Source organism: Cygnus atratus, chromosome 8 (assembly GCF_013377495.2).
Source record: "Cygnus atratus isolate AKBS03 ecotype Queensland, Australia chromosome 8, CAtr_DNAZoo_HiC_assembly, whole genome shotgun sequence".
Classification (NCBI taxonomy): Eukaryota; Metazoa; Chordata; class Aves; order Anseriformes; family Anatidae; genus Cygnus; species Cygnus atratus.
The window spans coordinates 5,706,825-5,719,534 of NC_066369.1; the positions used below are offsets into that span (position 1 = coordinate 5,706,825).

General features: G+C 36.5%; 1 protein-coding gene across 1 annotated transcript; it reads right to left on the reverse strand.

Annotated features, from left to right (window-relative positions):
• Positions 1 to 1,300: 1,300 nt before the first annotated feature.
• FNDC7 (fibronectin type III domain containing 7) lies at positions 1,301 to 12,416 on the reverse strand. Its single transcript, XM_035537562.2, has 12 exons — positions 12,354 to 12,416; positions 11,861 to 11,879; positions 11,036 to 11,293; positions 8,929 to 9,183; positions 7,936 to 8,223; positions 7,195 to 7,452; positions 5,536 to 5,790; positions 4,584 to 4,841; positions 3,897 to 4,151; positions 2,887 to 3,141; positions 2,076 to 2,336; positions 1,301 to 1,428 (listed from the first exon to the last, which is right to left on the reverse strand). Exons 1-12 carry the CDS (start codon positions 12,414 to 12,416, stop codon positions 1,301 to 1,303), a joined length of 2,553 nt encoding a protein of 850 aa, XP_035393455.2.
• Positions 12,417 to 12,710: the final 294 nt, after the last annotated feature.

The window sequence follows — 12,710 nt, forward strand, 5'->3', positions numbered from 1 at the left end:
ACCTAAACTGTTGCTTTTTTTTTTTTTAAATGAGTTAAGTTTTACTCTTTCTTTTGGCCTTCACTACTTCAGTGTATTAGGTCTAAAATGCACTTAGTGATTAGTAACCATTTTGGAACAGCTTTTAAAACTGATTGCTTTACAGGGAAAATTACAGTTCAAGGTAACTAATATCTCTATCTATGTCCAACTGCATTTAAAAAATGATCTCATCGTTTAGGGCTGAAATTGAGTGTTCTGGATTAGATTTCAGATAGAGCTAGCTGTTCAGTTTCCCTCCTCCCTGTCTTCAGCTGTGACTGTTGCAATTAAGCATAGATGTCATCTTTCCAGCTTCAGGGGAAGAGCAATAGGGAGGATGGCGTTAGCAACATCCTTAATATCCAAGATAGCTCTTGGAGAGCAGCAGAGAGGAAGTTAACCTTGGGGAAGAAAAAAGCCAGCAGTGACTTCTCAACATCCTTTTGAGAACATCCTTGAGACAAGGACAGTAACTTGCCCAGAAAATGAGTACTTTGTGGGAGACTGAGTAGTTTTAGATGGGAGAAAGACAAGGCAATTGAGTGCTGGAGAGTAGCTTGATCCGTTTGTCTTTGGTGGAGGGTTCCTCTGATGGGGGATTATAAAATCAGTAGAAAAGGCTTAAAGAAGCGAAAGATGGGTTACTGGAGGAGAGGACAAATGAGTGTTGATAGTAGGAGTAGGCAACGTGAGGTAAATATGATGGATTTAAACAAATAACTTTGATAGAATTAGTGACGTTTATCCCTTCAATCCCAAAGATTTAAGCAGCTGAAAAAAAGCAAACAACATCCTAATCTTAGGACTCTTTGAACTTACCTCCTTGTCTGAACCAGAATTTCCATCTAGACATGTTCTGCATTGTTCTTTCCTCTATAAATCACTGTAACAGAATTCAGAAATTAAGATGATTTCAATGAGAGTAAAGCAGCTGTTGAGGGAAAAGCTTTTGAAACTGTTTTCGGCATTTTACATAGAGAAATGAAGCACAAGACTACTCTGAAACACTTGCAAAACAAGGTAGAATAGATTCAGTAAGTCATAACTCTATTAATAAACTCTGGCTATTACCAGAGTTTATTACCTAGTTTAATCTGTAATTGGATATGGTCGTGCTACAGAAGCCTGCTTTTTGTTATGTACTATTAGATAAACAGTAAATGTCATGTGACAGGGTAGAATGGCATGATACAATAAAGGCAATAATGTAGGTAACAATTTTTTAAATAATGTGTTATAAGATAGGGGTGAGACAACCCTGCATAACACTAAGCCTTAACTATCCAATATAACTTATTTGCAACATATTTGGGGTCACAGTGTTAATAAGCTTTACAAACATCATGAATTTGGAATGAATGTGCTGTGTGTTCTTACCCATTCCAACAGAGCTTCCAGAACAGGTTACTGAAATGATATGAAAGTGGTATGGATGTTAGATACCAGCTTGTAAACTGGAAAACAGTAGGCTGTAGAATGTAGTCGATGTTACTCAACTGTGCGTTTTCATCAGATAAATGTAGTTATAATAGTTTAAATTTATGTCCTGGGAAAGGAATCCCAAGGAAATTACTACAACTATTACTACTACAATTTTTATGTATAATACCTCCTATCCAGTTAGGAGCGGTTCATAAAAGTTCTTGATTTCTTTTTTTCCTCCACAAACAATAACAGTATAAAACAAATCAATTAAAATCCTCATTTACTTGCTTCTGTAGTCTAACCACTACTATCCCAACTGAAACTTAACTTCTCTGCATTCACTATGCAGAGAAATGATCCAGTTGAGAGGCATCTGTGTAGATAAGTGCTAGTGATCCTTATGCAAGAGATACATTGAGACAAACTTTTTTTGCATTAATCCCAAAATATTCCTGTGAAGCTCCAGTCACAGATACTGCGTGATAGCACCCATAAAGGTTACTCTGGAGTCAACAATAGAATAGAAAAGTTCTAGTTTGTGCTGCCTTTACTCACATAACTTCTGATTACATTTTAACAATCTAGCGTGTATTGACAAAAATATATTGTTCAATTAATTTAAATTTTACCTGAATATATTTTCTTAGGACAAAATGTAAGCTTTGGCTCCTTATCGGTAACTGGAGATACTACCAGTGTGTAGACATCCCCACAAGGTATCTCAGTGATATCACAGTAACTTCGCCCAGAGCTAGGAGTACAGGTGAAATTGCCTTTTGAACCACGTAAATCACTATTGTAGCTCTTGGTTTCTGCAGAAGCTCGCCAGTACACCCGGATACCGTTATTGCCAATTCTGTATAGCTTCACTCCAGAAGGACAGCAAGCACCTAATAAGACATTCAATATATCAGTAACCTTATCTGTAAACCCACAATACGTTATAGTGCATTTATACCATGTGACATTACTACCACACTAAATACCAGCATTTCAATGTGCAGTTAGCATTTAGCAGAAAGCCAGAATAATATTGAATAGGGAAGAAAATGTTCTATCAGACTCATATTATAGAGCTGGAATTCGGTACTTGTTCTATACACTGGAGTATTGTTGCTCTTGCCTGTCTCAGGGAGGCTCTAGGGCTACCTAGAAAGGCAAGGATCCTTTTGTGGACTCCAGATTTTAATTATGCTGTAGCATAATTAAATATTTGGTTCTAGAACATTGTTATTAAAACTTCTTTATATAGCCCCTGATAACAGTTATAAGAGCAGGGGTTGAATGATATGTGAAATTAATCCAAAGTGCATTTATGTAAAAGAGGGAACTGCAAGTGTATCAACTATTTCTTGAATTTCAGCTTCACTATTTGTATGAGAGGAACGCTATACCAAGTTTTATATTAGGTCTTCCCAATTGCGTTTATTATTTACATACTGGAAGAGTATCCTTGATATGTGCAACTGGATGTCAAACCAGTTTCACTGATTGCTCTCAGTGATACTGTATAGTTGGTGCCACATGTGATGCATCCCAGGAGACAGTAGTTCTGAAGAGTGTGACACTTTGCCCATCCTTTTGAAGACTCCAGCATTGTTACATATGTCTGAGCACCCATCCCAGCAGACCAGCTGATGTTTGTTACAGACTGTGTCACTTGAGTCAGTGTCAGGTCGTTAGGGCAACAAGGAGCTTAAAAAGAAAAAAAAATTTAATTTCTGCTTTTTACTTGTAGAACTGAAATAATTCTGAGGCATTGCTACTACAGTATTACATGTTGAAGAGTGAAGGAATGAAAGCTTGCATACTTTTCAGTATTAGCATATATATATTAGCATAGTGAAAAACAGTCTCAGGCTGTACCTATAGTTTGTTTAAGCAGGGTCCATCTTTACCCGTCAAGTCATATGACTCAGTCTAGCTCTGTCTCTGTTTAAATTTTCTTTCTCTACAAAATGAAATGAATGTTAACAGACAAACTGCCTGCTAAAAATTGACACTGGCCTACATTTATCCCACAACTATGCCTGGGAATTATCTGGGCAAACAATATAGGACAAAACCGTGCTAACAGATTAATAGCAGGAAGGGTGGTGAGATGTGCTTTAATCTGTTCTTCAGACTGTTTCATTTGTTGGGGTGGACACCGCCTTATTGCTTCTCCTGGCAATATTAGAAAACAAAATGTTGACAAGGAATTTATGCAATATATTAGTGGATGATATTACTATAGTTGTTAGCTGTGACAAATGATGACTGATTGCACTTGCATTTCTCAGTATCAGTCAAGTGCCCTTCTCTCTCTCTCTCTCACACAAACACGTTTAAGCAGAAGACATCCAGCAACAGAAAATATAATTTACATGTGTGGTAATTAAAGTCAAAATATAAACAGAGTAGAAATATTTTAATGTCAAGATGCTAAATATTTTACAATTCCCACCTACCTGTCTCTAAAGGAACACTGTAGCTGGGTAAGCTCTGTCCCACCCGTGACCTTGCTATAGCACTAACAGAGAAAGCAGATCCACAGGGAAGATTAATTAGGGTACAGGAGTTTCCAGAGCTTGTGCAATGCCAAAGTCCAGCTTCTCCTCGTGCAGTTACGGTATATGTAGCTTCTTCATTGTTAGACTGCCAGTGCACAGTGATTACAGAAAGAGCCTCCTTTGAGATATTTTTAATTTCAGGACTGCAGGGAGCTGAAAAGTTTCATATTAACAGTTATTAAACACTGTTTATGCATACTAAATCAATTACACATGAAAATTACCTTCCAGTGAGAACTGACAGACTACTTCAGAAAAGTATATAATCCTTAGGGAGTTACTTCTGGTGAGAATTTAGAACTTGTGAGAGAAAGAGCAATATAAGTATTTTGCATAGAAAAAGAGAGATGAATTGTAAATCTGAGTTTCAAAAATTGGAGCATTGAGTAGCTTTCAGTCCAACCCCTTTTAAGGTCCCCAATTACAATATATTTTTAAATATTTCCAGTAGGCTTTTTCATTTGGGTTAGTTACAGTAACTTAGCACTCCCTCTATTAATTCTTTTCACCCTCTATTAATTTTTTTCATCCATTAATCATCGTAGCCTAATTATTTCTAAAGGAAAATAAGAAGGATCATAATACCTGTTGCCACGTATTTAGGTGTGCATGATGTGTTGCTGCCCCTGATCTCGCTGAATGAGTAAACAGTGATGTTGTAGATGGTATTGCAGCGCAGAGCAGACAAGGTGCAGGCCATGGCGGTGTCGTTGCAGAGCACAGCACTGCTCCCCTCAGCAGCTTTTGGCTCGTACAGTTCAGCACCGCGGACAGGAGCCCAGGTCACCTCCACGGTGTCACTTGCCACCAGCACAGCATGGAAGTCGCTGGGGCAGCAAGGTGCTGGGAGAGGCAAGAAAGAGGTGGAAGCTTCAGCAGGAACAGTGACCGGGCATTAAACTGAACAGTGTTTTGTCATTTACCTCTGTGCTTCATATCTTAAATCTCCAGAAGTGTTTTATTTTGTATCCCTCCTTTAATAGAGGGCATTCTAATGTAACACACAGTATTTATATATACATAGAATTATATATGTCCTTGATTTAAAATTCCAAGTAGCTCTAGTAACATTAAAGTAACTTCAAGTAACATTAAAATTCTAAGTAACTCTAACAATGTTCTTCACATTTAACTGGTTATTTTTAGTTTTCCAAATATGGAAACCATCTCTAAAGAAGTTTAACACTTTTGTACATCCTTCTCAAGGCAACAGAAAAAAATCCAGGGCTAGAATTCAAATGTCATCCCAGGACTGTGTGTTGTTCATACGTCCCTGTCTAATGTTTGTAGAAGGTAAAGCTATCTTCAAGTTTGTAAGTATGTTGCATTTGACTAGTTAAGTTAAAATCAACTGCAAAGTGAAGTGGTTATTTTTCTCTACCAACTTCTGTGTGTTTTGTCCCCAAATTGAATAAAAATAGTTCAAGTCATTATCTTCCAAAAAACAAAAACAAACAAACAAAAAAGTCCAGTCAGCTCTATCATAAATACAGTTAACGGATCCAAAATGAATTTGCAAGAATACATTAATACTTACCAGTGGTGTAATTGAATACATCGCCTAAAGGACTCTGCCCTGCCTTGTTGTATGCAAAGACACTAATGAAGTAGGTGAAACCGCAGTCTGATTGGAAATGGCATTGAGTATGTGATGTGTTGCAGTGCACTTCCAAGCCATCATCACTCTTCACAAAAACCACATAATAATGGCCAAAACTGACACTGGACCATGATACCAACAAGTTGCCAGGTTCATCCTCTTCAATTGATATATTTCCTGGTGCACAAGGGACTGAAAAAAATAAAAATGAAAAGAAAGAAAAAAGAATTGTCATCAGAATATTTTTAAGTTATACTTTATGGAATAAAAAAAGTAAAATCAGGAATAGAGGAATATATAGAATTATTCTACTCAGCTTGGACATTTAGCGTTGTCTTGATCAAAAAAAGCAACTCATACCTCTTTACAGAGGATGCTACTTACATTTAGATGAAAAGTAGTATGATTTTTACAGAACAAAACAGATCTTACCTTCATCCCTTACATAAAAGAGACCTGCTTAAGGAGCCCCCGTGAAGAAAAAGAGACACTAGTCAGTATTTGAAAAGGAATTGGCACATTCTGTGCTCACAAATAGCAGTTTTGGATGAAAACGAGAATAATATCTTGAATAGCTGTTGACATCCAGAAACCTTTATGTGAAAACACTTTATATACTGGTATGAAACTCACTGACTCTGTCTGATGTAGAAGAGTCTTTTGCTCAGGTTTCATTTCTGGTGTCATACCAAAATTTCACAATAAACTTCTAACTCCTTGTTTGTTTGTTTCCTCAAATAACATTTTTCTTTCCTCTCCTGGTTCAAAAAGTATAGCTTGCTGCTACTAGAACATAAAAGATCTAACTGAAGCAACATTGGTTGAGAAGATTACAGCCCACAGCTTAAAAGTGTCCCTTGCTAAAGGCTTTCATCCCATTAGAACTACTTCTGAGTTGCTCACATGGGTGATCTCTAACTGATACAGTGAGAGGTCAGAATGAGACAAGTAACATTAAATAAATCAGTAAATTAAGTTCTGTCCTTAAGATAGCACATAACAAAAATGGTTTAGGTCTTGCTTACATGAGCCATTCATCTAACAGATCAGGAAGCATAAATCTGTGACATGGCAGTGGTGCTAAGTAGCTGAGACTAGCAATCTTTTGTACTGACAAAGCTGCAACCTGCAAACAGCCTGTGACTACCTGAATTCAGTTTCATGGCACCATTTAGCTGGGAGTGGTTATTTGTTAACCTGCTTTCTAAGTTGCAACTAAATCTAGCCTAGAGCACAGCCTAAGGCCTCCATGCTATTTCCTCACAGACTTCTCACGATCTATTTGGAACAGATCTGCTATTCCTTAGTTTTACACTCAGAAAATTGACTTTAGAACAAGTACTTCTGGTAGGAGGAAAATGCAGGCTTATTGTTTCAGCTAACAATATATACACTGATGTAAGTTTCTCACAGAAATATGAAGAAAATTTAAGCTATTATCCCCTTAGTACAAAAGTATATGGTATAGTTCATGCGCAAAGTTCAGAAACAGAAACAACTATTTGAGAATCATGAATTGTACTGGACTAGCATTTGAAGTTAAAGAAACGTATGTTAAAATGCCATAAGCTATGTAAGAATCAATGATTCACATACTAGTTTTTAAGCTTACTGCATCAGTAGGTTTACTGGATCCAGCATCATTATGTGCTGTGACAGAAACAGAATATTCAGATCCGCACTGGAGTGACGGTACCACGCAGGAGGCGGACGATGTGTTACACTTCAGTTTCAGGAGTCCACTGGAGGCTGTCACACTGTAAGTTAGAGCTCCTTCTGCTGGCATCCAAGAAACAACAGCTCTTAAAGCACCGCTATTGAAAACTACTTGAACGTCCACTGGTGCCTGAGGACCTATGGTATATCAATTGGGAATAATTGTAAGTACAACTTTGCGTATGGCCTACAGACATGAAGTTTTTCAGAACTTGCAAATGAAGTACAATTTTTTGTGGTGCACACCTTACCCTTGTTAATATTAAAGTTGCAACATAATTTTCTAAATAAATGATTCTATTTGTACACTGACATAAAGCTTTCTGTTGAAATTCCTTGCCTTATTTGAACAGTTGCTGTTCGCAGTTAGAAAAATCCCCCAAACAGTTTAAGCTTGTGTAATCCTTACCCAGGCCTGTAAATCTTCAGTGGTAGTTAATGGAATGTTTGCCTCAGTAATACTCATTAGACATAGCCACACTATCTGGTTTCCATGAAGTTTGAGATGGGCTAAGACTTAGACGATATGAAAATCTACCCAATGTATCTTTGAAAAACATAACTCAATCATACACACACAAACTCTTCTTGGTAAATCTTTTTTTTTTTTTTAATGCTTACTTAGTTTTAGAAAATAAAATTTCTTCCTTGTTCTTTGGTTGTATGTGAAATCATCTCCAGGAAGCCCATTGGCATTCCAGGCATATGCCTTGATAGTATAGAGAGTTCCTGGATCTAAATTTGTAAATACGAAGAAAGTATTGGTGGTCTTCTGCTTCAGCATTCTGCCCAAACCATCCGATCTCATCAGGGACACAGAGAATCCAGCTGCCATATACACAGCTTTCCAGCTCACTGCAATGGAGTCACAGCTCAGGGAACTAACAGACAGAACTGGAGCAGCCAGGACTGTTCAGAAAGAACATCAATTTAGCTTTCAGTTAGCTAGTAATACAGTTTAGAAGGTCCAAATTACAGATGAATACACACAATACAAAATCAACAAATTATTAAAACAATAACAACAACAGAAAGACAAATTAGTGCAAGATTGACAGAATAAATCAGGAAACTGATTTAGTAGATCCATTACGTAACAGGTTTTGTAAAGTGAAAGAAACTCACATACAATGCATGAAAGCAGAGGGTGCAGAAGAATGAAAATCACTAAGATACTGTATTTCCCATCACTTAAGTTTTGCACTGTCTTATTATTTCGTACTTTGTTTTTTCATGTATTCTATTCTCTCAGGATGTGTCTTCTGTTAAAATAAAATCAGTATATTCATACAGACTCTATTAAAACTTCTTTACTAAACATTTAACTTAATGTCAGAAAGCAAACCACCAAGTCAGACTCATGTCCTGCTCATTAAGTCAGACAGTCAAATTCTAGTCCTCAAAAACTGCAAGGAGAGTATGCTCAATACAATTTAAAATACAAAATTATAATAAGTGGTACTGGTACATTTCTGGGCTACACTGTTTCTTTTTTGTTCCATATATATATAAAATATATATTTAAATTATACTATATATATATTTAAGCTAGGATGCTTCCATGAGTGCTTTATAGTATAATATTAAAGAATTTGAAATAAAAGTAAAGTCCACCTGTTTTTGCTTTTCTGGAAGGTGAAGGCTGGCTTTTTCCTCCTGCATTTATAGATCTGATAGTGATTCTGTATGAGGTGGCAGGTTTCAATCCCATAACTGTACCCGGTGAATTTGTGACTATAGTTTCAGTGCAGGAATCTCCATCTTGTGCAGACAGTAGGTAACTAGTAGCTCCAGGTACCGCTCTCCATTCCACTGTGATACTGTTGCTAAGTTTTGAGTAAGCCTGATCAATAACAGGTATGTCTGGAGCTAAAACAGAAATAACAATAGATGTGCTGACATTGGGGAACTCAGCCCTCTAAAACAGTGTGCTCTGAACATTGCACAAAGACTGATCAGAACAAATGGTCTACACTTTCTATTAATGTTTTAAATTTATTATTCAATTTTAAAAAGTTAAATAGTACAGTATGTTTACTTTTGTTTCAGGAAATAAAACAGATATTTTTCAGTGCATGCAGTACAATGACTACTGAAAACTGTAATATTTGGGAACTCTTAGAAGACTTGCTACTGGTATGACACACATTTGTCTTTCAAGGGTGAAAGACTCTGCATCAATTAGATTGATAGGTACTGTTTGGGAGGATGTGGCTTTCTAGGGTTTTCATGTTATACAGGTCTGCTTATCTTTCCCACCGTTTCTCTGGACAACTTTTTCCAGTGTTTGACAGCCCTCACAGTATAAAACTGTTTTCTCCTCTTCATATGGAATTTGTCTGAATTTGTGCCCACTGTCTCTTGTCCTGTTATGGGTGCTACCGAGAAGTCTGGTTCCCTCGTTCTTTCCCATCAAGTAAGTATATACACATTGCTGAGATCCTCCCTGAGCCTTTTCTTCTCAAAGCTGAATGGTCACAACTCTTTCAGCCTCTCCTCATATGAAAGACGCTGCATACCTCAAAGACAAATGATCCTGCACTAGGTCTAAAACAAGTGTAAATGAACATTAACAAAACACATGTAATTTTCAGGTATTCTACATCATCTTTAATCTTCCAATGAAAATATTTTAGTGCTCTTGAAATCACTATTGAAATGGCCACGTATTTGGGACATCAGTGTGCTCCTTGAGGCAAAATTACTTGTAGCAATGCAGCTAATTGAGGATTTCCGAGATCGCAGAAAATATTAGGCGTGGGTGTACAAACCTTGAGCATTATCTCTGCACTCTTAGACCCAAGCATTTTCTCATTTGGTTACAGTCATACATCCTCTTTTGCCCCCTCTTAAAAATGGTAACACATTCTATATCATGATACCTATGGAACATTTGCAGGTGTGTCTTTCTCTGTCTTTGGGAAAATCGTCAGCTACCATGCTATGATCTTATTTTTCCTTTTAATAAATTATCTTCATAAGCAACTCATTAAAAAATATGTGCAGGAAACCCTTATGCAAATCTAAGAGAGTTGCTTGCCCAAAGGTCAAGTAGACAATATATAGCATATGATTTATATCAGAAATAAATTATAGACCGTGAGTCATTAACATCGGTTCTCAGATAACTAATCTATCACTAGAGGGGTTTTATATTTATCAGGATAAACACTGCTACTTTTTAATTTTGATGCTTAATTTTTATTGTAACAATTCCTTTTATAATGAACATTCTACTATAATGTCTATGTCTAAAAATTATGAGTTAAAAGTATTTTAAAAACAGAATTTCAACAGATTGTTTTCTCAATTACAGTTCAGCGGTGAGATGAGAAAGGAAATTGGTTTTTGTAGATTTTTCACTATCCATCAATGACTTTATGCCACAAGTCCTTTTGCAAATGAAACAAAAATATAATTTATCAGAATCAGTACTGAAAAATGTATCCAGCTTCACATCTGCATTTGTAATGAGAAGGTGGATGATTTGGAAAGCTGCAATCTGAGCGAGCTGTGTGTGGCAGCTTAGGGAAACATGCATGAAAAAAAGAAGAGGGGAAAATGAGCTAATCATGCTACTACTGAACTCGGTATGAGGACCAACAAAAGGCTTCAACAGGAATGGCAGCTATTCCCTACAGGTACAATAAACACCAGGGATGAAACTCCAGTGCTACAGAGCTCAATGGAAATCATATTTCATGGAGGTTCTCTTACTAACCTGTTGACTGCATAATCTGTGTTTCAGCCAGAATAATTCCATTCTTGTCAATGGCTTCTGCTTGTATAGCATAAACAGTATTGGGAATTAATGAAGTTAGCATGCCTGTAAATGTAGCATCACTAAAATGAGCCAGTAAAGAATGGCCTACAGTATTCACAGCTGTAGCTGTGATTCTGTAGAAAAAGGCTCCTGAAACCTTAGGCCATCTGAGATAAATGCTTCTTGATGTCACATCATATATAGACACAGAGAAACCTAAAAGAAAGAAAGAAAGAAAAAAAACCACCACAACCAGAAAAACATTTCAGTTAATCTAACTCTAGCAAGAAAATCAGTAAATCTAACTCTTGCTCGAACAAGACTCTAACAGTTCAATATATGTAGAAACATGTACTATCACCCTTCTTAGAGAATGAATTGATTCTAAAAGCATTCCTTGCAGTCTTGCATTCCTTGCATTAAACTAGTTAGCATGCATGCTTAAGGCACTAGGAGCTGTTGGCACAAAATGTGAGATTGTAGGAAGTATAAAATGCCACAAAATATTAAAAACATTTAGTGCTTAGGAGATAATACCAATGTCATGGTATAAGTGGCCTGTGAGAATCTTTGTACGAGTGTCCAACAGAACTGGGTCTCTTCAAAATGAGATTTCAAGTTTATAAATATATCAACATAGACTTTTTTTGAAACTCAATCAAACTTGAAAACATTTTTTTGTTTATAAAACTGTGAAAACTTACAGAATTTATTAGATATCAGAAACTTCATACCCATTCAAAAATAAGCATGCACAAACAAAATGTCATTTTGAAGATTTACCTGTGCTAGATGAAAAAACCTGAAAAAGAAGATGTAAAAAATTAGAAATACAAAGTGAAATATTTTACTTGGGAAATTAAAAAACTCCTGATAATATTAGTAACAGCTTAAAACATGACACTTTTTAGCACATCCTACTGATGTGATGTATTTGTTCCAATTCTTTAAGCACAGACAGTTTGTGCAACCAGTGAGATATGGTACAGATGTGCAGATTATATTACTTCATTTTCCTCTCTGAATCTGCCTGTTGATTTAGTGTTCACTTGCTGACAGACTTTGAAAGGACCCTAAAATACTATTTTATGTTTGACCCTTATTTTCAAAACCTAGCCAGTCACTCGTAAATATTTGCATAAGAGTAACAGTAACAAAATATGAATGTGGAAGCGGGATAGTCTCTATCAAATAGCTTCTAGCTTTTAGTTTACTTTTACAAAGAGCACAGTATCATTCTAGAAAAATATTTTGAAAGAAAATTAGTTGCACTCACCATTTCTAGGCTGTTGAAAACCAGTCCAAGGAATACTAATGACTGACTTTTTGAACCGCACATCATGACAGAACTTCGTTCCAGGCTTCCCATTTGGATGAGTTCAAGCCGATGCCTGTGATGACTGGAAATATTTCACAGCGGCACTGTGGCCACAGGTGGGTTTACTCGCGGGGATGAGGGCAGGCTGCCTTAGGTTAGGTCCTCCTCTGTGACAGGAAGTGAGTCCCACACAGAATGGAACTTTTAGGCAGGCAGGTGTTTTTTTTTCTTTTTTTTTTTTTTTTTTTTTCCCAAGATACAGTTTCTGTATTGAGTATACATGATACATGAAGTAATTAAGCTCAACACAAATTA

Coding starts and splice junctions, on each gene's coding strand:
- FNDC7 (XM_035537562.2), bottom strand. CDS start 12,416: ATGTGCGGTTCAAAAAGTCAGTCATTAGTATTCCTTGGACTGGTTTTC. Junction 8,224..8,928: donor TTCCAGAAAAGCAAAAACAG/GTGGACTTTACT, acceptor CTTTCTGAACAG/TCCTGGCTGCTCCAGTTCTG. Junction 3,142..3,896: donor CAGTGTTCCTTTAGAGACAG/GTAGGTGGGAAT, acceptor TTTCTTTTTAAG/CTCCTTGTTGCCCTAACGAC.